This window comes from Elephas maximus, chromosome 4 (genome assembly GCF_024166365.1).
Source record: "Elephas maximus indicus isolate mEleMax1 chromosome 4, mEleMax1 primary haplotype, whole genome shotgun sequence".
Classification (NCBI taxonomy): domain Eukaryota; kingdom Metazoa; phylum Chordata; class Mammalia; order Proboscidea; family Elephantidae; genus Elephas; species Elephas maximus.
The window spans coordinates 85,250,740-85,276,410 of record NC_064822.1 but is presented as its reverse complement, the minus strand read 5'-3'; the positions used below and the strand labels follow the sequence as shown (position 1 = coordinate 85,276,410).

The 25,671-nt window shown below is 37.9% G+C and overlaps 1 protein-coding gene across 1 annotated transcript in view; it reads left to right on the top strand.

The window, feature by feature from the left end:
* Positions 1–25,671, top strand: part of ITPR2 (inositol 1,4,5-trisphosphate receptor type 2) — a 523,041-nt gene that overhangs the window by 370,247 nt on the left and 127,123 nt on the right. The window contains exons 44-45 of the mRNA XM_049882682.1: positions 1,149–1,244; positions 2,746–2,868. Of these exons, the coding sequence (XP_049738639.1) occupies positions 1,149–1,244; positions 2,746–2,868 (219 nt within the window). The remainder of the gene's footprint in view (positions 1–1,148; positions 1,245–2,745; positions 2,869–25,671) is intronic.

Here is a 25,671-nt window from a genome sequence, read left to right as displayed (position 1 = left end):
TGAGTCATTTAGAAACATCTTAAAGCCATGGTGACTATCTTTCTTTTGTGTTCCAATCAAAGATTTTGTGTTGAGATTTCTATCTAAGTGAATATCACAAAAATACTGTAGAAACATCTCCTGGGTATTTTTTACATTTGCAATTTTGCCAAAATTCTATGGCAGCACATTGAAAACAATCTCAGGAAGCATCTTTCAAGACATTTAGGATGTTGTGCTTTGCGTGTCAGGTTTATCTTAACTCTCTGGCGCCCTTTTTGGATTATAAATTGACTGTATCAGACACAGTTTTTATATCCATGAAATATCTATAGGTAAAAATGTTAGAAACAGTGTATTTGTAGACCAAATTAGAACTTATGGGAGACAACATAAGCTATTTTCATTCTCTGTTAAGCAGAAATAGAAAATGTTATTATTCCAGAACCAAGATGGTAAACGTTTTCATACGTACCATCTAGAGATGGTAGTAAAAGTTATCAATACATTTATATTTTATTTCCTGAAACTTAACTCATGACTTCAGAATTTTATGATTAATTCTTACTAGTTATTGCTCAAATTTTATGATTAATTCTTACTAGTTATTGCTCAAATTTATTTCCTGAAACTTAACTCATGACTTCAGAATTTTATGATTAATTCTTACTAGTTATTGCTCAAATTTATTTAGAAGTTTTGATTTGCCAATATGTGCTACTGTTTAAAACCATTATGTTAAAGCCAATCTTAAAATCAGTTATGCTAAAGTCTTTCAACTATATAATGAAACATTTCTGTAATATATGTCATTAATATCTGCTCATCTTACTGTCTTGTTAATACATCGTCATAAATATGCCTATTTGGGAAATAGTGAAGGAAAATAGGATTATATTTTTAACGTATTATGTGAAAAATCAATTTTGCATTTAAAACCTTTTCACCAATATTTAAACTATCTCTTGTAATATATCTCACATGATTCATTAGTTTTATTTTGTGTTGACTAAAGTAAAACATCCTATTTTAAAATGTTAAGAAGACAAAAATTAGCGGTTTAAAATTCTGATTAAAAAAAAATGGTCCTGGTAATGTCAATTAAAACAAAAGCAGGGAATTGTTAATCCATGAAATAGACTTTGCATTAAATCATTCTCTTTCTCTAGAACAATGCCTCCAAGCTTTTGCTGGCCATTATGGAGAGCAGACATGACAGCGAGAACGCGGAAAGAATTCTTTTTAACATGAGGCCCAGGGAACTGGTAAGAAAGTTCTTGAAAGCTGTGTTAATAACTTGTAGCCTGAAAGGGACAAATTTATAGCATGAGTTTCAGGAAAAATATCTACTGACTTTCACTCCCTTACCAACGTGTAATGACACATCATGTCCTGCCATTATGAATACAGAACGCTCCATGATGGCAAAGGCCTATGTGATTTGGATCCTTATGACTTCATTAGTTTTATCCACTCCAAACACTTTTCTTAACGAATTGCCACACTCAACTATCTGCAAATGCTTTTTGCTAGAAAAAGAAATTTGCTCTAGTTTACCAATGCATTTGAATATACAGGGAAGATGTGTAAAAAACATTTGCATCCCTTGAAAATTGATTTATACCTTCTTTCTAGAAAATAAAAATTTTGTTTCGTTCTTGTCAGTGAAATGTCATGCAATACCTGGCCTAGAGAGAATTGTGCAGAGACTTGATAGGGATTCCACAGAGATCACTAGTGCGTCTTCCTGTTGTAAGTTATGATTTCCTCCTCACAAATGTTCTACAAATAATGAAGTAGTATAGGCATGCTTTAAAGGCACTGGGTTTTCAAAAGCATTGAGAATGTGCTTAAATCATATAGCCCAGTAGTACAAGTCTCACTCACATCAGCGCAAATACTGTGGGTATGCTGGGGAAATCCTATGAAAGGCTGGCATTACACTGGTTTGCTTTCTCCTTACTAGTGACGAATGGAGTTGAGAAGGGTAGATAAGGAAATAAGATGTGGTTCTATATAGATTATATTTAATGAGAGTTTACTGTCTACAAAGCAATCAGTTAAGAGGAGCAAGGTATTCCCTATCCTTATGGTCATATGGGGCAATGAGTTACATATTCAGTCAACACTGGTAAGCCAACAGCACTCCACAAAAGCCCTTTGAAAATGTTATTCCTCTACCTATAACACCTTTGCCCTCTCATCCACTCCTTCCTTAAGGTCCACCCTCAACCTCTCGCCTGAGTTAGGTGCCCCTGTTCTGTGCTTCTTTGGCAGCTTACACTCAGCCCTGCTGTAGTACTGACGACACTCTGCTGTGTTTGCCTCTTTACTTGCTGTCTCTCCTGTCGGACAGTAAGTTCTTTGAGGTCTGACACTGTGTCATATTCACTGTTGGATTCTCACTGCCCAGTGCAGTGTCTAGCACAATATGTGCTGTTATCTAGTAGGTGCTTAGTAAATAATGGATGCTTACTAGGCTTCCAAATCTCTTAATTTGTATTTTTGGAAACTTCAACCCTATTAACATTCAAAAATCAAAGTGAAAGTTTCAAAGGAAAATAGGGACTGTTGCAGGAAAATGCTTCCTTGTTGAAAGTGATGTTAAATAAAGTTGGTTTCCAAGGTCATTTTCACTAAGAGTCCTTTTATACTTTCTGTGTCTCAGGAAGCTTTCCAATTTTTAATTATGTTTCATAGAAAATGTAAAATATATCTTGTTTTGTGGTATCTCAGGTCTCTTTGTTACTTTTTTTTTTTTAATAGGTGGATGTGATGAAGAATGCCTATAACCAGGGATTAGAATGTGATCATGGGGATGACGAGGGCGGAGATGATGGTGTTTCCCCAAAAGATGTTGGACACAATATCTACATTCTGGCCCACCAGGTATCACATTTTATGTATATATATATATGTGTGTGTGTATATATATGTATATATATATATATACACCCATTGCCATCAAGTGGATTCCGACTTATAGTGACCCTATAGGACAAAGTAGAACTGCCTCATATGGTTTCCAAGGAGTACCTGGTGGATTTGAACTCCTGGCCTTTTGGTTAGCAGCCATGCTCTTAACTACTATGCCACCAGGGTTTTCACAGACACAGACACAGACACAGACACAGACACACACACACACACACACACAGAGGTATATATGTGTGTGTGTGTATGTACATTTATAAATATATTTGTTTATTACACACACACACAGGTATGTATGTGTTTGTGTATATGTACATATATAAATATATTTGTTTACAATTAACAATATATATTTTTGTTAATCCTAACAGTCATGTTTTGTATCAGTGACCTATTACCATATTTTCAAGTTCTGGTTCCTTCATTTGTTCAGAACTTGCCCTCCAAGATCTGGGCCAAAGAGAGGGACAAACTCCCACAATGCCTGATTATGTTCCCAAGGAAGTACAAGGAAACAACTCGTGAGAAAACAATACTTGGTTCAAAAAACCGTTGCGCCAGGAGGGAGGAGACAGTTCCTCATGAGAGCCTGAGGAGTAAATAACCTATGGTGACAAGCAGAAATCCCAAAGGAGAAAGGAGGGGAGTTTACTGAGGAGACAGAGCGTAAAGTATGGGGTAAATTCCAGTCTAATCAGGGCAAGCTTCTGGCCTCCTTAAATTGTAGCCATACGTAAGCCATAAAATAACCCCCCCCCCCAAAAAAAAACTGTTGCCTTCGAGTCAATTCTGACTCATAGCGACCCTATAGGACAGAGCAGAACTGCCCCATATGGTTTCCAAGGAGCACCTGGTGAATTCGAACTGCGAACCCTTTGGTTAGCAGCTATAGCTCTTAAGCACTGTGCCACCAGCAGCCTTTAATTGGTTTCTGCTGAACTTCTAACAAATATAAGGCTAAATTTTAAATTCTTTTGAAGGAACCACTTCAGTTTTATAATAACTTATGGAAACAGGCACTTGTAAGTGTTATTTGATTAATTCCATTAACAGAAAGAACAACTTTAGATTTGCATTTTCTGTGGGACAATTCTACTACTCTGGGTTGCTATGGGTTGGAATTAACTCCATGGCAACAGGTTCATTGTTTTTTTGGGGGGTGGGGTGGGGTGGGGGGTAATACAGATTTGTTTAAAAGTTAAAAAATTTAAACTTACATATGCCAATTTGATTTTAGCTCTAATAGCTCTCTCTTTTTTACGTAATAAAGTGTAGACTTTCACAAAGTCTTTTCTTCCCATTGACATACTCTCCCTTCTCTTGCTTCATAGTACATCTTGTCAGTTGACTGAGTCAGCATTGCTAGATACAAGGTCAGATTTTGAAAGGCTCTGTTTTTAAAGGTTGCTCTTTTTTCTTGCCCTTCCCTTGGTGTTACTGTCTTATGATTATAAATGAGTATAATTTTTACAACAGTGTAAGGGAATTTTAAAAAAAATATAAAGAAAAGAAGCTGCTTTTGTTTTGTAAAATAGTTGGATCATTGAGAAGATGTTAGATCTCATAATATAGCAAAATTCATAAACAGAAAGAGATGAAGGCAGATGAGCTGCAGCTAGAAAGACAAAAGAGCATTTTAGATATTTAGGAACTGAAAGCTAAGATGAAGGACAAGTGGAGGGAAGTGGAAAGGTTTCACCTGTGGAAACTACACTTATGGAAAAGTTATAGTTTTACAGTGAAAGAGAAATCAGGTGACAGGAATTGAGTCAAACTAGGACAGGAATGATTAGAGAGTGAATGTGAATGGAAAGAAAAAAAATCACAGGTTGAGAATTAAAATCATATTGGTTTCTAGAAGGAATAGAGAAATGTGATGACACAGCATTTGTAGATATTTAAGCAGTTACTTCAAAAGCTGTAGCATTGTGAAAGGAAAAAAGCAAAGAAGATTAGGGCGGAGTGAGAAGTAACAAGTCTTAGAAGAAGGAAGTAGAGGAATACAGTTACCCATATTTTCTGCTGGTCTTGCTCTTGAGAAGTGGTTGTCTCCTTTGGTGCACGAGCAGCTTCTAAGTGAGAACTGACCATGTAGCTGTTACGTGAGAAATGAACAACCAAATCAGCTAAGTCACTCTTGGAACCAGTGAAGTGACAGATGTTTGAGTCAGATCACTCCACATCTGTGAAGAAAAAAGCTTAAAAAAGAATCTCAGATTGCTAGCAATTTGGGGTATGAAAATGTCAAGGGTCAAGAAAAGACGTATTTTGGGTCATTTTTGTTATAAGCAGACTAAGTATAAGAGCAGAGAGTACAGATCTTAAAAACAGGCTAAGTTGGTCATTGAGAAGAATGGAAAAAGATGATAAAGCAAGAGCCGTCATAGATTCAAAGATAATGATACAATTAAAAAAAAAGAAAGAAAAACCTGTATGTGGGAGTGGTTAAATATTAAGATGGCATAAAGATCAATGATTTTGTAGATTTGAGTTTATGAAAGTGCTTGGTGAGGAGAAGATATATATTCAAAGGTGAATTGTCCAAAAAGTGGGGATTCAGAAATAGTAAAAAAGTAACAAGGGTAAAAGACAACTTATTGAGAGAATCAACATGAAATGAAGAGAGAAGACAATGGATCTGAAAACACCTTGAGTAGAAATAGAGAAGTTTTTCAACTTTCCAGAAACAAAATGTTGGAAAGGCAGTAGTTTGCAGAGCAAGAAATGTACAATATAGAGGTATATAAACAAAGCCAGAGTTCAGAAAGAGAGAGAAAGTTAGACTAAATAAAGGGAAGGAGGAGATTTTGAATTGCCAAATACTTTAAGCCTTATGATTAAATTGTAAGAACATAAATATGAAATGACAGTCCATATGGGTCAGTTCTAGAATCTCAAAACCAAACCCGTTGCCATTGAGTTGATTCCAACTCATAGCAACCCTATAGGACAGAGTAGAACTGCCCCATAGGGTTTCCAAGGAGTGGCTCGTGGATTTGAACTGCCTACCTTTTGGTTCGTAGCCAAGCCCTTAACTACTGCACCACCAAGGCTCTTAAAGAGTATATGGGAATGGAAAAACAAGTGGACTGATTATTAAATTTGTGGTCAAGGATGCTTACTACTTCTACAGGGCCTTGCTTCGTCTGTAGGACTCAGTTTGGTATCAGCTTTAACCCCTTTACCACTTCCTCCATCATTATAGTCAAAAAATCCCAGGGAGCTTTTTCTCACTCCCGAGACATATGCTCCCCAACTGAGGCACAGGACAGCTTCACAAGAGTAGAGATCAGCTTCAGTACCAGGAAAGAAAGCCCAATTACTGTATCCACAGATATAAGTTGGGTTCTTTGCTGAGAAAACAGAAATATTAGTGTGAGTGATGGGCTTTTGAAATCAAAGGTGATGGTTTATGGTCATTCCCAATTAAAGGCCAGATTAGGAAATCTTATAAGCCTTCCTGTTGGAGAGATACCCAGGATGAGAGTGGCATTATCTCATGTGAGGTCAGAGGCTGGAGCAGCATAGTCTCCACTTCCAGTGACTATACTTGAATAGCTTCTGAGTAGCAAAGATACATTTCTGAAATATCATTTCAGGAGGGGTTGAGTGGGGAGGGAACAGGCAGAGTAGTGAGGTGGACAGGATCAGTTCATTCAAGCTGATTTTCTGTGAAACAGGAGCTTTGAAGAAGGATGAATAGGATGTCAATCAAAGCAAAGCATAGTATAGAAATTCCTAACTGGATGAGGCAGGTCAAAGATTCCTGAAACAATGGGTTGAATATTTATTAGCACCCACCCACCTTAAGACACTTTCCTTTAAAGCATTTATCAGTTGGAGCCCGGGTGGTGCAGTGGTTAAGAATTTGGCCGCTAGCCAAAACGTTGGCAGTTTGAATCCACCAGCCACTCCTTGGATTTACCAGTTATTGGAAACATTCTCAGCTGTTGGCGTTTTATTCTTCAAACAAAAAAAAAAGTATTACCTACTGACTATATGCACTCACCATGCTATGGTATAAGTAGCTCTGTTGGCACAGTGGTTAAGCACTTGGCTGCTAACCGAAAGGTCAGCGGTTTGAACCCACCAGCTGCTCCATAGGAGAAAGATGTGGCTATCTGCTTTCATAAAAATTACAGCCTTGCAGAGCAGGAGAAAAGTGGGGTGCAGAACTCATATTCATGTAAAAAGACTAGACTTGATGGTCTGACTGAGACTGGAGGGACCCCAGAAGACATGGCCCCCGGACTCTCTGTTAGCCCAGAACTGAAACCATTCCCGAAGCCAACTCTTCAGACAAAGATTAGACTGGAATGTAAGACATAAAATAATACTCGTGAAGAGAGTGCTTCTTAGCTCAAGTAGAACACGAGACTAAATGGGCAGTTCCTGTCCGGAGGCGAGATGAGAAGGCAAAAAGGGAAAGGAGCTGGTTGAATGGACACAGGAAATCCAAGGTGGAAAGGAGGAATGTGCTGTCACATTACAGGGAGAGCAGCTATGGTCACATAACAGTGTGTGTATAGATTTATGTATGAGAAGCCAACTTGAACTGTAAACTTTCACTTAAAGCACAATTAAAAAAAAGAAAAGAACTCAAGAAAAGCTTTAAACACAGAAGAAAACATTCTTTGATGGTTATGAGGGTGGGGAAGAAGGGAGAGGGGAATTCACTAACTAGATAGTAGACAAGAATCATCTTATGTGAAGGGAAAGACAACACACAATACTGAGAAAGTCAGCACAACTGGACTAAACCAAAAGCTAAGAAGCTTCCTGAATGCAACCAAACACTTCGAGACACAGAGTAGCAGGGGCAGGGGTCTGGGAACCATGGTTTTGCAGGACATCTAGGTCAATTGGTGTAACAAAGTTTATTAAGAAAATGCTTTGCATTCCACTTTGGTGAGGGGAATCTGGAGTCTTAAACACTTTTGAGCAGCCAGCTAAGATGCATCAGTTGGTCCCAACCCACCTGAAGCAAAAGAGAATGAAGACCTTCAAAGACACAGGGAAAAATATTAGTCCAAGAGACAAAAGGGCCATATAAATGAGAGACTCCATCAGCCTGGGACTAGAAGAACTAGATGGTGCCTAGCTACCATCAATGATAGCCCTGACAGGGAACACAACAGAGAGTCCCCGATGGAGCAGGAGAGAAGTGCGGTGCAGAACTCAAATTCATGTAAAAGACCAGACTTAATGGTCTAACTAAGACTAGAGGAACCCCAGAACACATGGTCCCTGGACTCTGTTAGCCCAGAACTAACCATCCCAAAGCCAACTCTTCAGACAAAGATTAGACTGGACTATAAAACATAAAAGAATACTCGTGAATAGTATGCTTCTTAGTTCAAGTAGATAACACGAGACTAAATGGGCAGCTCCTGTCCAGAAACCGCCCCCCAAAAAAACCCACTGCCGTCAAGGAATCGACTCAGCAGGGAAAAGGCAGAAAGGGATAGGAGCGAGTTGAATGGACATGGGAAACCCAGGGTGGAAAGGGGGAGTGTGCTCTCACATTACAGGGTTTGCAACAGGGCCTCAACAATGTGTGTATAAATTTTTGTATGAGAAATTAACTTGAGCTGTAAACATCCATCTAAAACACAATTAAAAAAAAATTACAGCCTTGGAAACTGTTTGGGGCAGTTCTACCCTCTTCTATAGGGTTACTATGTGTTTAAATCGACTTGATGGCACACAACAGCACCATGCTATGCTATATGCTAGAGATACTGAAATGAATAAGACTTTTGCCTATATCCTTGATGGCAAGTAACGCTTAATATACTGGGTTCATATTCTTAGGCTGTCTTTGGTGCAAGGACATTGCAAATAGAAGTAATGGGCCTCCTCTTTGAATCCTCATGTTCATGTATTGTCAGTCATTTTTATCAGACAGTCGTAGCTGTGGTGTCTATGATACAAAATCATAATTGTTTTTTAACGGATATGCTGCTTTCTTCTGCCCTCATGATAAACTTTTCCTGCAGTTGTATTTAAGTAACAGTGTAGATTTAAACCACTGTCTGCTTATGTTTATTGTAGTGACACAGGCAGTAATTATCTTGCATTTATCTTAAATATATTTTCTATGGGATGACTCATGGTGATTCTATGGGGAACTTTCACTCAGAGAAGAGAGCCCACACTGTTCTCGTGATCTTTTCAGAAGTGACTCTTTTGACTTTCTCTAGACTAAAGTATTATATTTGGTTTCTTGGGAGGCCAACCATACTTGCCAAGTTCCTTATGAACTTTGTTGTCTAAACAGCTCCCATTCCGTGAGGCACAAATGCAAATGAGTGGTGGATGTAAGCTTTGCTTCAGAAGTAGCCCTGTAGCTGTTCTCCAGGGGTTTGGTTGAGTCCAAGCTTGGCTGTTTTCATTGTGCATCTTTTGCTCCTGCATGCAAATGGCTGTGCAGCTTGGTTTCTGCCTTTGCACATTTCGGTAATTCCAAAACCGAGATTCAGCTTCCTCCTTGTTTTACTATAATCATCTTTTGTACAGACAGTTTATTTTGGTGCTCTCAGACTTTCAGTTTTTGTTGTTATTCTTTTCAGGGTAGTGAGGTGGTTCTGCTTTTTCTACCATGATATCCTTTTTGGCCCTTCCTGTGGTTCATGTTACAAGAAACAAATAATGCTTCTTGTAAGTGTCTTCTCTAATCTACATAAAAGTATAAATATACCAAAAAGGGATTTTTTTTTTTTTAAGTTTGAATGCCAGAGTGTCATTCAGAGAATGTCATTAATATTTAGCTTTGTGTCCTTTTTGGCTTTCCTCCCTATGTGCTCTGCCCCCTCTCTTTGCTCCAGTCTTCGTCTTTTATAATCTGCTACTTTTTAGGCCTCTCTATTTCTTCTCACTCCTCATTCTACTTGTCTCTCTATAGGAACAGCCACGGCTCACAATCTAGAACATTGTCTGGTATTTTGTATATGTTTAACAAATATTAAACCATATTTTTTCTGTCTGGTTCCATGTGGCAATTTCAGTTTTTCTGCCCGAGGTCCTCTGTTTTAATACTTTGTGAGAAGTGAGTCCAGTGGGTAAGCAAATGATTAAGCGTTTGGCTACTAGATGAAAGGTTGGCAGTTTAAATCCACCCATAGGGGCCTGGAAGACAAGCTTGGTGATCTGCTTCTGAAAGGTTACAGCTTTGAAAATCCTATGGAGCAGTTCTACTCTGCACACATAGGGTTGCCATGAGTCTGAATCGACTCAATGGCAACTAATAACAGAAGTAAGAAGTACATGGAGGAATGTTATATGTTGGGCAGGATGGGGAAAGTATTAGATAGCAAGCTTGTGTGGAAAGCAAAAATAATTCCTGGCTCATGGGGCAAGAAAGAATGGATCACTTTAATTGGTTATGTGAAACTGTTTTTAAAATACAGGCTTAAAAAATTTCATGAGCATTTTTTCCTATCACTAAATGGTCTTTGAAAACATAATTTTAATGTCTGCATAATTGTTCATCATTTGAATGCGCTGTAATTTATTTAATCACTCCTTATTGTTAGGCGTTTAGATTTGTAATGTTTTTGATATTATAAATTATGCTGTGATTAACATCCTCATACATTAATCTTTGTCTGCCACACTGATTACTTCCCTAGGATAAATTCCAAGAAGTTTAATTATGGGTCGCAGGGTAGTAACTATTTTATGGTTCTTGATGCGTATTGGAACATTATTTTCCACAGTGTGTGATAGTACTCTTCTTACTGAATCCTCAAATTATTACCATTAAAAAAAATCTTTGCCGAACTGATAATTTAGAATATAGCGATCACTCAACAAATGTTTGTTGAATGAATGAAAGGATTATAGATGAAAGGAATTTCAGTTTAATCCGTGTCTTTTGGATTACTGGTAAACCCAGCTATCTTTTCATGTGTTCTTTGGTCATTCGTATTTCTTTTGTGAATTACTTGAGTATGTATTTATTCATTTTTCTGTTGGGGTTCAGTTTTCTTTTTTTTTTTCAAGTAAATTATACTTAAGGATAATAACCCTTTGTCAGTTGTACTGTTATACTGATTTCTTCCTGATTCATTTGCTTTTTAATGTTTTAATGATAGTGTCCTTCCGCCATCTTGAAATCCGTTAAACACTCTCCTAGATTTTCTTCTAATGCACAATGGATTCTTTCTAGGTCATAATGCAGAAATAGTCAAAAAGGAAGATCTATTTTATCTCTAAAGATATATTTGAAGATTTAGTAATAACAGCAACCCATGAAGGCAGGGGTTTGTAGAAGATAAGTGTGGCTGATGTGGAGTATGGGTCACAGAGAGGAAAAAGCCAGAAGTATAAACTAGGGGTACGGGAAAGCATGCTGATAATATTTTTATGTAAAATGTATACCATGAGAGATTCATAGAGTCCTACAAAACTGATAATAGTATACTGGCAGTCAAGGATCTTTTTCAACTGTTACAGACTTCTTTTTAATTTTATAGATCACCCTTTGTCAATCTTGTCAATAAGGTCTACATAGACAGAGCCTTATAATATCTTCTCCATGCCAGACATTTTTCTTATTTTTGTTCATGATTCCGTCACTCTCCTGATATTAATAGAATATCGCCTGTTCTTAAAACCCTTTTTAGTGTTATCTTAGTTCCTTTAAGATCCAAATAGAGAAGTACCTATCCAATTTCCTGTATAAATTTCTACCTATTCTGTTTTGAATTCTTCTATCTGCTATGTTCACTCAAAACTGCATACACACTCTCACACTAGTTTGTGCTGTATATTTTCCTAGAATTGTTCTTTAATTGCTTCATGTATGTATATCTTAATAATTAGCAGTAGACTCACAAAAGCTAGCGTCCATGGGGTCTCATTTAAAAAAAAAAGAAACTTTTCTAAAAAGAAAAAAAATCTATATACATACAAACACACACACACATATGAGATGGGGAAAAATGCTTGGTAAAATATATTTAAATGCTCTAATAGGCACCTACATATCTTTCGCCAAGAAACAAAGAATCTTTAGGTTACTGCCATTCATATGACCTTTCAAATTCATGGTTAATGAGGGCGATAAAAAATGTAATCTAGGAAATAGATTGAAATTGAATTCTCTAATTGTTAGTTTGGTGTAAGGATCGTGAAGCCAAGTTCAGTGGAAGCAATTATTTTTCTGCTTAATATCCCATGTTTGATAGATATAAATTTATTTTTAAGTGACATAATTATTACAGCAGCAGTCTGAGTTCTAGCAGTGTAGAAGGCCTGTTTCTCCTTATGTCTTGTCTGATTTCAACTGTATACACTGAATTCAAAGTTCATTAGGACAGCTAGAGATAGCAGGCAGACTTTTTTTCTATTATTTTTTTTCCATACAGGAAAATATATGACATTTTGTAGCATATTTTAGACCCTTAGGTTGTTATCATGTCTCCAGCCAAAGCCAAGATCTCTTTTTTTCATTTTAGGGAGAGAGATGATGATAGGAGCAACCACAGCAGTGTTTTAAAGAGTGGAGTTCTTTATGTTATGCTGAAGAGAGTTTCTAAGATTCCTGATCCAGAAAACCAAACCTGTTGCCAACTCATAGCCACCCTAAAAAAAAAAAAACCCAGTGCCCTGGAGCTAGAGGCCAGAATATAACTGCCCCATAGGGTTTCCAGGGAGCGGCTGGTGGATTTAAACTGTGCCTCCTGATAGTCCTCATTAATCTGTTTTTTCTTTAAAAATTGTTTCTCATAACTGCATCTCCTTAAACTATATTTGTTTTAAGGGATATGCATATAAATAACCCTAAGTAGCTAAATTTTAATTTTTACTAAAATCATATGAAGTATATATCTCTCTCAGACTATTTCAGATGTTTTCTTTAGAGACTTCACCTCTTTGCAGCTTTTATTTTCTTATGCTAATATGTAGCAATCAGCATTGCTTCATTTACTCTTTGGAGAAACAGAAGAGTAGATTTGTAATTGGGTACATAATGTCCATCTTTTAATATCTTTGAAGGGTTTTTAACTGACTTACGATTACTTCATTTTTATTATTACTTGTAATACAGACTGTAGAAAACACAGCTGAGTTTTTCACCTCACAAAAGGCACTTGTTACTCAGTGATATGTTGGCTAGAATATTGTACAAACAGCTTAGCTATTATTTGTCACCATACCATGTATTTTCTCTGTGAGCTGATTAAGCCACTCAACGTCTCTGACTTCAACTTTCTCATCTAAAAACAGGATGGGAATCCATGAGCTATGTTTGCAAAGTAAACTTTCAGCGATCTATATGAACATTACAGAGTGGGCCATGATGGCCCTATTACTGGATTAGATTAAGTTGCAAATAATCTGATGAAGCAACTGAGCAGCTCCTTGATACTTATGTGGTTATTTATACCTTAAACCAAAAAAAAACCTAAAAAAACAAAAAACCAAACCCACTGCCGTTGAGTCGATTCTGACTCATAGCGATGGCATAGGGTCTCCAAGGCTGTAAATCTCTACGGAAACAGGCTGCCACATCTTTCTTCTGCAGAACCGCTGGTGGTTTAGAATTGCCGACCTTTCGGTTAGCAGTCGATCACTTTAACCACTGAGCTACCAGGGCTCCTATATATACTTTACCTACTTATAAAAGGAATTTGAGTTGATTAAAAATGCACTCATATAATTAAACTGTTAGAATACAAGATCAAAAGTCTTGAGAAAGAAGGGAAGTCTGTATATTATGGGTCTTGGTTAATCTTATTGCTTATCAGTGGTAGCTCTGAATTTTTTGGTAGCAAAGAGTGAAAAGTAATGAGTCTTCTAATTAATACCTATACAGTTCATTAATTACTACCTTTTTACTAGTATTTTAATTCTAAAAGGAATTTATAACAGTGGCATAAGGACAGCATTGTGGGCAAATGTTTTCTAAAACGTTTTTGCAGAATATGCAAGGTTGAAAAATGCATGCATCTGTATTGTCCTCAGGAACAAATAATGACAAATATTTGTGAGTTGTGATAAGAGTGATTATAACTAACCCTAAAGTGTGTTTAATACAACAGTTGTGAAAACAGATATGTAAGGTGACTTCATAGAGAGATTTTGAGAATGCAGGAATTTTCCAATATGTGAACTTAGTTCGGAAAAACTTTTTTAAATATTAAGAGAACATCATACCAAATTACAAAAAATACACTTATCTCATTTGCCCAGATATGTGAAAAACATGCTGTTTGTCTTGGCAATAGATATATAGAAATATAAGAAGGAAAGTAGCTTCACCTGAAAATCTAACACAATTACAAGTTTTCTTTTCTAAAAGAAATAAGGACACCAGGATCAGGTTTTTTTTCCCCCCTCACAAAAAGGCATTTTTCTATGTTGCTGTCACAGAGTAGTTTGAGGTAACAAATATGTCATTATTCACTAATGTTACTTCGAATATCAATTATTCTGTGTTTCTTGGCAATGAAGGCAAAAAAGGAAATACTTAAATTACATGATTCATATGTAATGCAAAAAAAAAATACTGATTATTCATGAAGTAAAAAATTTTCTTGTACTTAATTCTAAGAGTAATTTATTGAGTGAAGTCTTATCTAGTAAGATTAATTATTGCTGGTGTGATAGAGGTTTAAATTAGTAGGCCTTCCTACTAATGTAACTTAGCAATAAAAAAAAACGCCTAAGTCAAATGCCAGATAAAAATCTTAGCTATATTCTTTTGCCATGCATTATCTGTAGTAAGAAAAAGTAAACAGATTTTCAATAATAATCTTAACATAATGAAAAGGGACAATTTTCTACACAAATATTTCTGCACATGCATCCAGCACCCACACAGAGCCAGACTCATAGGAGGTACTCATTTAAGGCTCATTTAAACCTCATTAAAAGTATCACTTTCATGATTTTGCCAAACTAGATTCATTCTTAATTCAACACATATTTATTGATCACCTTCCATACCCGGGATGTGCTCTCAATGCTGGGGATAAAGTAGTGAGCAGACAGACCAGAACCCTGGCCTTCAGTGGGCTTACCTTCTGTGTGGATGCTTCCCTCCTTGACAGTATGTTGTTTGTTCCTCTTGGGGCATGCATTGTATTCAGTTCCACGGACATCAGTGGGTGTCTGTCTGCATTGTGTGTGGAATGTATGAGGCAGAAATGAGATATAACCTTTGCCTTCATGGAGTTTATGATTATAGGAGAGAGGCATTAAAAAAATAAACAAAAACACAACATTATGGCAAGTCCTGTGAAAGAAATTTCTGGGTTGCTCTGGGATCTCAGGAGCATGTATATAGGAATGAGTGTGAGGCAGAAAAAGAAGATGGAGGAGGTGGAGGGGAAGGGGGAGTAGTAGGAAAAGAAAAAAAAAGAAGGAGGAGGAGGAGAAGAAGAGGAAAAAGAGAAACAAGGATTGTCCTCTATACCCAGTCATTCCCTCAGCATTCAAGCATGCAAATCTGCTTCTCTAAAAGTGCTATAGTTATTTTGTTAAAAATAAACAAAAGACTGTTGTTTATATTTGTCATCTCCATTTCCTATTTTTTCATTCTCTTAAATCCATTCCTGTCAGGCTTCCATGCTCACCGTGCCACTGGCATAGCTTCGGTAAGGCCACAGGTGACCTCCATCTTACTAAATTTAATGGTATGTCCTCATTCCTTCTCTTACTTGACCTGCTATTAACATTTTGCACAGTTGATCACTCCCTTCTTGTTGAAATACTTTCTTCACTTGCTTTCACACAGCACTATTACCTGGTTTTACTTCTTCCATGCCAGCTCCTTGTTTTGTTTCCTTCATTGTTTCCTACTCATCTCTCCTGCTTCTCTCAGAAGTGGTCCAGTCTGAGTATTCTAGGACTACTTCTAGGACTCACTCTGTGGATCTTTCTTCTCATTTATACTCCCTCCTTAGGCGATCACATGGCTTTAAGCATCATCTTTTTTGATGCCATGATAAACCCTAAAGTTGTATCTTCAGGATGGACCTCTTTTCTGAACACCAGACCTGTATCTCCAACTGCTTGTTTGACATCTGCCCTTGAATGTCTCACACTTAACATATCTAAAATGGAAATCTCAGTTCTCTCACAGTCTTTCCAATTTAGACACAAACCCAGGCATTTGGATTCCAGAACCTGAGCTCCTAACCCTTAGTCTAACTCAAGGTTGGGCTGATTCCCCTCCTACTTGTTTCCATTGCGCATGGTGATTTCTCTGATCATAGAACATGTATCACTGAATTGTACTTCTTTGTCTCCTTTACTAGACTCCCAACTCAGTATAGGCAGGTGTTGTGTTTTGCTTATGCATGAGTCTCTTGGTACATAGTGCTGTGTTTGGTACAATAAGTATTTTTGATTGATTAAAAGAGTAAGTAAACAAGTGACTGTTACAGTCAATAAGTGCTATAGTTGGCTAGAAAGGAAATAGGTTAATATTGGCTGTAGTTATTGTCTAAGGCTTTGTGGAGGGCCTTATGTTTTAGATGGATTATAGGGATAAGATTTAGATAAGAGAGGAAGGCATTTCCATCATGGGGAAAGAATGAACAGAGGTGGAAGTAATGTCATCATGCTGTGTACATGGAGATTGGGCGTGCTGGGGCTTCACATCAGGGGACTGAGAAAGCAGTGTGGTTCTGACGTGGGAGGTAGCAATGGAGAGGCACACCTGATCGAATTGTGGAGGCCTTTAAGTACCAACAAATAATTCAGTAATATATTTATTGAAATGTGTCAGCGTAGACTTCTGTTACACTGTCTCTTAGAGTACTTAATTTTATGTTACCATAAAATTACTGAGACATTAATGATTTTGTAAAATGGTAAACACAATAACACAAAGACAAATGGCACAGAAGTCTGCTTTAGAAAATACTCATCAACTGAAAAAGCATTATTACGAAGTCTTAAAAAGGATCTTTTAATGATTGTACTTTTATTACTCATGTACTAATTTATACTCTGACATAATTAAGCAAGTGCTTTAAAATGAATCCATTATAAATGAACCCATGAGAAAATATAATTAGGAAACGCATAAGTTAATATGAAAACACTTACGTGAAAGCACTAAGCAATAATCTAGATGTATGTCCTTGTGTGTGTGCTTGCACATATCTTCCTGTAGTGCTTATTGATGAACTTGTTTTACAGCTTAAACATAAATGAAGAAAGGCCAAGTATATACCTGACATGTAGTCCTGAAGACATATTGTAGACATATGAGATGGGATGGGTTGGCAAGGCATCCAAATAATATTTTTTTAGTCAATAGATCCAGAGTAGAATTTTAAAATGATATATGAAAATAGTTTTTCCTGATCAATATCCAAAAGAATCATTTAGGTACAAGAGTTTTACCAGTTATGAGGTGAGATTACTTAGCCTTTGTGTTTTGTGGCTATTAGTGCAGTTTGAGTTTCAGAATTACTTACAGAGGCACAGGAAAATGACCGACCATTGTGACAAAATAATGCTGGTAGGTAAACTGTTGAACTAAAAAGTCAAGCCTTGGAAAAGGAAATAATGGTCCTCAGCCAGACCAAAAAAGTCCCCCATCTACGTCACAACCAAGTGATTATGAGAAGTTATTCAGTAGGTGGGAAGTTCTGGAAAGCCCCTTGTCAGGATTTAAGTTATCAATGACAGGAGGTTAATTTTAGGGACATAAAATTGGTTGGCTCATAATATATCTTCCAGAAATGTACTGTCTCCCTGTCTATCTATCCATCCATCTATCATTCTGGCAGCTGTTGGAAACCTATTTGCGAGTTTGTGTTACTTTATATCAGGGGTTTGCAAACTTTCTGTAAAAAGCCACATAGTAAATATTTTAAGTTTTTTAGAGCTTACTGTCTTTGTAGTAAATACTCAACTCTGCCGTTCTAGTGCAAAGACAGCCATAGACAATACATAAACAAATAAGCATGGCTGTGTTAAAATAAAATTTCATTAAAAAAAAACAAACAAAACAGGTAGCAGGCTGGTTTTGACCCATGAGCCATAATTTGCCAGCCTGTGCTTTAGATGATTTATATAATCTTATTATTTCTGTCGTAGTCAGGTCATAGTCAGGAAGTTTCTTGTGTCCCACATGTGAAATATCCTTGAGAGTATCTGTGAGTAAGAACTGATGGGTCTTTTATTTTTAAGTATTGTTCATGCTTATATTTATACTGTTTACTTCACTTTGCGTGTGATTGTAGCAGACACAGAAAGAGAGACGTGCACATAGAATTTTTGACTGAATAAAAGAGGTGACACTGGAGGCTCTTTCCTTCATTGCTGTGGTCCTGTGATTTCAGGATGCTGTCAGCAGTGGAAGCCTGGTCATAAATGAGAATTCTCTAACCAATTGATAGGCAGGCAGATGTTCATTCACTAGATTAAGAGTATGAATGAATCAAGTATGAATCAGAAGTGTGAACGAGTCAAGTAGAAGAGAAGCAGAAGAGGGGGACGTGAAGGTAGAAGTGACTGGAATGAGAAAGATCGACACTCTAGGTCAGATGGCGTGCTAAAGAAGCCTGTCTGGGGAAGAAGGAAGTTTTCTGCTACACCTGATATACAACCTAGGAAACACTACGTAGTCAGCTCTAAAACAGTGGTTCTCAAAATTTTAATGCATCACATCAAACTCTTGGACCACATCCTCAGATATTCTGATTTGAATACATCTGGGGTAGGGCCTGAAAATGCTTTTTACTATACATCCAGGATATTTTTGTTCAATTTGTCTGCAGACCACAGTGTAAAAAAAAAAAAAAGGTGCTCTAGACTTTCATCCTCCTCAGCTTCCTTCTCTAATTATCTGATAGCCCGATCACATGACTCAGGTACAGGTTCTTCTCATATCCTCATATCTTGTTTTTAGCTTTCTACCTTCCTGGTATCAGCCTAATCTGATTATCTAATTTTCATTTTTAACCCCACATCTCAGGAATTAAAGAAATTTAACCTCTGCTATTTACCAGCAAAAAATATTTTGTAAAAAATTGTTCACCTTCCGCAAAAATAAAAAGCACAGCCCAGGACAGGAACCATTCCTGAAGCCAACTTGTCAGACATGGATTGGACTGGACAATGGGTTGGAGAGGGATGCCGATGAAGAGTGAGCTACTTGGATCAGGTGGACACTTGAGACTATGTTGGCATCTCCTGCCTGGAGGGTAGATGAAAGGGTAGAGCAGGTTAGAAGCTGGCAAAATGGACATGAAAAGAGAGAGTGGAAGGAGGGCGCGGACTGTCTCATTTGTGGGGTGAGTAATTGGGAGCATGTAGTAAGGTTTATATAAGTTTTTATGTGAGAGACTGACTTGATTTGTAAACTTTCACTTAAAGCACAATAAAAATTATTAATAAAAAACAAAAACACAGCTTCCTGGGGAGCAGACCAGCAAGGCTAGAGTAGCTGGTGCCCAACAAGAGGAAGAGGGGCAGAGATGAGGCTAAGGAGATAGGCAGAGCTTGATCATAAGGACATGTAGGTTCAGTTAAGGGTTTTGACCTTTACCATGGGAGCCATGAGAAGCCATCATTGCTGCCTTTCCTAAACCTAAGTATCATTTCATTTCTAGTTGATTTAAATGATGGGAAATGGCATAAGAGAGATGTGAGAGTCTTGGATAACCCCCAGGTATAGAGTTGGATGGTGGGTAGATGATGGTACGTTTCACAAAATAGTAGCCAAGAAGGCTTAGGGGTGGAATAGGTAGAGAAGAAGCTTGGGTCTAGATCTTTGTATTTAAGAAACCTATGAGACATTGAATAGGAGATGTACAACAAGCAGTTGACTCTATGTAGTTGGTTCTCAAGAAGGAGATCTTGGCTGGGAAGACAGGTTTAAGGGAGTATAAGTATATAGATGATATTTGAAATTGTGGATGTCAATGAGATTTCTGAAGAAAAGCAATTGGAATGAGAGGAGTAAAGGTCAAGAATGGAACCCTGAGTAATATCGGCATTTGTAGGAAAAAAGAAGAAGCCCACAGAATGATTTTAAAATGAGAGAATTCCAAATGGAAAATTTTGAATGAAAGAATGAGAATGAGGGAATGGCACCTGGAAGTCAAGGAAGAGAGAGGCTCACCAAGGAGAATGGGACCAATGGCCCCAAAGAATTTAATAAAGAAGAAGCAGCCCTAATCTGACCCCCTGGACTTGGCACTAAGCAGTTTGTTAACAATCCTAGCAAGATCAATCTACATTGAGTCATGGGCGCCTAACAGTGAACTGACAGCAGTGAACAGACTGTGGGATTACTCCTGAAAGTAAATATACTCTAAAACATACATTTGAATCAGAGAAGCAATAATCCAAAGCTGCTCAGCAACCGTGTCCTCTTCTGACCCCTGTCTTAAGCAGAATGAAAGTGAAATACCAGTTCTAAAACCTAGAGGGGAGATGAGAATGAGATACACGGACTGATAGCATTGCAGCTCCAACTGTCTTGCTGTCACTCTGAGCAACTTTGTACATACCCTAAATATTTCTGCAATTGCTTTTCGGAAGTGTGGGGTGTATGTGTGTGTGTGTGTGTGTGTGTTTTCTTTTAAAATGTCTACCATCCAAGACTTCCTAAGGCTCCTCGTATTTGCTTTCCTCAGTGCCATTACCTGAAAGCCATACTGGTAAAGGGCTAATAGGAAATACAGGGTCCAGTTTGCAAAAGCAGACCTGTGTCTGCCAGACTAAGGATTCATTTTAGCGTGTACCAACTGAGCATGGTTCCATATGGCTCTCATCTGGTAAGGCATGCTATGGGATCACAGCAGTGCTGCTAATTAAATGCCAGTGAGTTTGGGTGCTGCAGTGAGGCCTTCACGCTCAAATTGCTGAGACCGAAGCAGAAAGAAGCGTATCGACCTCCCTGAAGCTCATTAGGCTAGGGTAGAGCTTGAATTCAGATAGCTTCAGTTTTCAGATCCTAAATGGATGCTGCAAGAGGGCCCACAAATGAGCTCCAAGAGGAATAAACAAACATATGTCTATGTAGTTTTAACAGAAAACAATGTCTTCGGCCAAGTTTTCCTTGAATTTGTTCCCCTCAGTCACTCCTTATTTTACTGACTGTATCACTGATTCTAGAAGAGCCTCATGTTTAACTTGTTTTTATAGTTGATCACACCCACATGCTTCACATTGACACAAACTAAGGGATAAGTCTTCCAAGGTACGAAATACACATATGGAGGAAATATGAATGTTTTGGGTGCCTACAGATGGAGACAGGCAGTCAGGCCCTTGCTAGCATTTCCTGAGGGCCCTGGCATTCTGCTTTCCATGTATAGTGAAGTCTAAGTCTACTAAAGCACAAAGAAACTTTGTCTTGAAATCATCTTCTGCTCCTTCCTAGAATCACTGTGCACCCCCTTTCTCAGTGAGTAACACAGTTCTCTATGTGGTTATCAAGCCCAACGCCTGGCATTTACCTTGGCCTTCCGCCTGCCTCACCCAGATAGCATGTCCCATTAATTCATCAATTCTAACCTCTAAATACCTCTCAGGAGTCCCTGGGTGGTGCAAACAGTTAACATGCTCTGCTGCTAACCAAAAGGATGGTGGTTCAAGTCCGCCCAGAGTCTCCTTGAAAGAAAGGCCTTTCTGGTGATCTGCTTCCAAAAGCTCAGGCATTAAAACCCCTATGGAGCACAGTTCTACTCACATGCATGGGATCACTATGAGTCTGAGTGAACTCCATGACAACTGGTTTAGAAGTACTGCTCAGATTTGTCTACTCTTTCACCACTCTCACTGCCCATTTCCTTCTACTGTCATCATCATTTCTTGCCTGAACAACTGCAGCAGCCTCCTATATCTTTGTCTCCCATCAAGCCCCTTTTCAGTCCACTCTTCTCAGAGAAGTCAAAATGATTATTCTACAATGAAAATTAGACTGGTCTGTCTCCTAATTAAACATGTCAATAGCATCTGATAGAACAGAGCATGCACTCACTAACATGGCTTATGAAACCTTTACGATCACACTCCTGATTACCTTTAGCTTTTCTATTATTTTGGCAAACACTTATCAAGTCTTTACTTTGTATCAGGTGCTGTGTTCCACTTAATCATCACAATAGATCTTTGAGATAAATATTAACAAAGTACTAGAATCCACCCAAAGGCACCTTGGAAAAAAGGCCTGGTGATCTGCTTCCAAAAAATCAGCCATTGAAATCCTATGGAGCACAGCTGTATTCTGACACACTGAGGTCACCATGAGTTTGAATTGAATCAATGGCAACTTCGGTGATGGTGGATTATTAAATTCATTTTGTAGAAGAAGTGAAGCTTAGAGAAGTTAGATAACTTACCCAGAGCTGTACGATTATCAATTAACATAGAGGGATTTGAATCCAGGTCTGTGCACAGCCCATGTGCTAACTATGGTGCTGCCCGCTCTCTAGCCTCCTCTGCACCATTCCTCCCCTTGCACTATATGTTCCAGAATCTGCCCTCATCCTTCAGTACCACCTGGTTCAAAACTACCATCTCTCACTTGGATTATTGGAGTAGTTTTCTAACTAGTCTCCCTACTTCCATTTACCTTTGTATCCCTTAGTCTCTTCTCTAACACAGTAGCCACAGTGAACCCTTAAAAATATAATGTAGAGTATGTCACCTTTCTGCTCAAAAACTCCTAATACTTCCCATTTCTGAGCAAAAGTCAAATATTGGCATTGGCTTCTAAAGCCTTCCAACATGACCTTGTCTCTCTTTTCCCCCTCTGCCCAGCTCTTTGACTCATGGCTTCTTTCCTTCTTTCTTAACTCAGCTCAAGCTGCACTGGCTGTGCTTTGAAACCAAAAAACACAGTCCTGCTTTATGTCTTTGAACTTTGTTTCTTCTGCCTTTTAGGTTCCTACTAAAATGGCCTGTGGCTCTTTGATTCCCTTTGATTGAAAATGGCAACCTCCATCCCCCTGGTGCTCATTACTCCCATTCTATACTTTATTCTCTCCTTAGCACTTTCACATTTTGATTGACTGCATATTTTATTTGTTTATATCTCCCCCACTGCCAGAAAGTAAGCTCCTTGAGGGCAAAGACTTCAGTCTGTTTTGTTTGTTATTATAACCTCAAAGCCTAGAAAATTAGTTGGCACACACCAGGGGGCTCATTAGATATTTTTGGTAGAACATACATGACATTTTTATTTTATTTTATCTTATTGCATATTATATTTACCTCATGCTTGCAAAAGATATACCTATTGCCATCAAGTCAATTCCAACTCATAGCGACCCTATAGGACAGAGTAGAACTGCTACATAAGGTGTCCAAGGAGCCACTGGTGGAGTTGAACCACTGACCTTTTGGTTAGCAGCCAAGTTCTTAACCACTGCACCACTAGGCCTTTCTAAGATAAAAGGAGGTTTTTGGCACTGGATTGGGAGAAGTGGGTCTTTTGTTATACTAAGTTTGCACTATAAAGTGCTATATGGATCTGACAATATTAATTATATATAGCTGCATGGTATAATTCATGACCTCATCATAAAATGCCAAAAGAAGTTTATAATGAAGGCAATCACTTTGTCCCCAGTAGCTATATGTTTATGCTCAGTTCCTGTATCTTTAAATTTGTCTTCTTTACCAGGTAGCTATACATATAATTATTTTAAGAAAGGAGAACAAGTTTTTTTTTTAAATGAGTGTGTCAGAATTTTCTTTTTTCCCGTCCTCCCTTTTCTTTGCATGGCCTGGCTTCATCTTTTCATTTGAATCTGCATAATTTAACTTCTGAATGACTAGATAACATTTAAAAGGTGTTGGATGTCACAGAATGAACAAGTAACGTAATACATTTGTGCAAAATTCTCTGTCTCTTTTCAGTTTGATTCAACTGATTTGAATCCTTACTTAGAGTTGAAATTCAGCTTGCCACCTCATTTCCTCCTTTATTAGTTTTGCCTTTGAAATGCAGAAGTTCATTTGAACCGTGATTCTCTCACTTTTGGGAACGACTGTACTGACGGCAGTGGGTTTTGGGTACCTAACAAAAGCTGATCTTTTTTTTTTTTCTTTTAGCAGCTGTGGATTAGACAGGTAAACATAGAGACAGCAATGGCATGATATTTCTCAGTCTAATGAAACTCAAAAATAGAAAGCTGAAGGAACCTGAAGTTGAAATGCTTTCAAGAAATTGAGTTTAAAGTTCCTAAAAATCATCTCATAGTGCTTCCTCTCAACTCCCCTATTCCACCCCCAATTTTATATCTGTCTAATTTGTGCACTTCAGGTTGGATTTCTGAGCACATTGACAGTATGAGAACTATTGTGGAACTCATCATTATAATTCTGAGCCTTTAATTAACACACTTTAAAATGGCTTTGTCAGGACGATGAGCAGCAGAAAAGCAATTGACTCATTCTTAGAATAGGTATGTGATAAAGAAGAACAGAATAGTAAAACTGAGCTCCTCACTAAGCCTCATTGGTTCAGGAATTTAAGGAGTATCAGGAGCATGGATCATCCAGTAATTCACTTTGATATATCATGATAGGTATTATTGTTATTTCATAGCTAGGTAAATTAAACATAAAAAGGCCGAGTGACTAGTATGTGCTCCCATGAAAGGTCATTGGCAAACCAGAAATAGTCCCTAGTATAAACTCACTTGCTTCAGCAATTATTTTGAGAGCAATGGCTCTCTAAGGTTTTCCGGTCAACCACAAGGACTGTTCTAATAGGGTCAAAGGCCTCAAAAAGATGGATGGCTTTATTTATCTCTTGGTGCTTGTCCTAGACAAAAAAAAAAAAAAAAAAAGGCCACCAGAAACAGTGGAAGAATCATTATGCTTTTAAAGAGGTGAGCAATGCTACAATTCCTATTTTCTTTACTGTTTAAGTTAGTAGTTTATTTCAGAAATAGAAATTAAAATATTTTTTGTATTTATAAATAGTACTGAAATTCAATCAATATTTACTAAAAATCATTCTCTTTTGGAAAATTAAACACATGTACCGTTAAAAATTGACCTAAGAACAAAAAAAAAAGAACTCTATGCCTGCCTGCCATTCATCCATCCATCCACCCATCCACCCATCCACCCATCCACCCATCCACCCATCCACCCATCCACCCACCCACCCACCCAGCCAGCCAGCCAGCCAGCCAGCCAGCCAGCCAGCCAGCCAGCCAGCCAGCCAGCCAGCCAGCCAGCCAGCCAGCCAGCCAGCCAGCCAGCCACTCATTCGACAAGTATTTATTAGGCAACTGTTCTGTGCCAGCCACTGTTCTAGATGCATAGGATACCACAGTGAACAAAACAAAGTTCTGTCCTCTTGGAACTTATATTCTAAGTGAGGGAGACACACACAAAAAAATCAAACAAAAAATATTTCACACTCACATACCATCATCTGAATTATTAAGGAGAAGGACGCTTGTGTTCAGCTACTGTTTCCCAGATCATATTTGAAAAATCATAAGAGAGGGGATGTAGATGTTAAAAATGGGAAATATCCAGCAAATTAACTTCTAGATGCTTGAAGAAGCAACTAAAGTGATGTTATCCTCTCATCATTGGATCTGAACAAAATATATTACTTCTTTGATGGGAATAATGAGACCCAGAAATTTCAAAGACTTCTCTTTAGTTGCATCAAAAAGAAATGGAGCCTGAAGAAATGCCTCTATTTCATCAGTTCTGTGGAGCAAAAGCAAAAACACCAAGAATGCATCATTCTGGGGCTTCCCTCACACCTGTTGCTACCTTCTGTTTCTTATTTGTTAGAATTTTGAATAA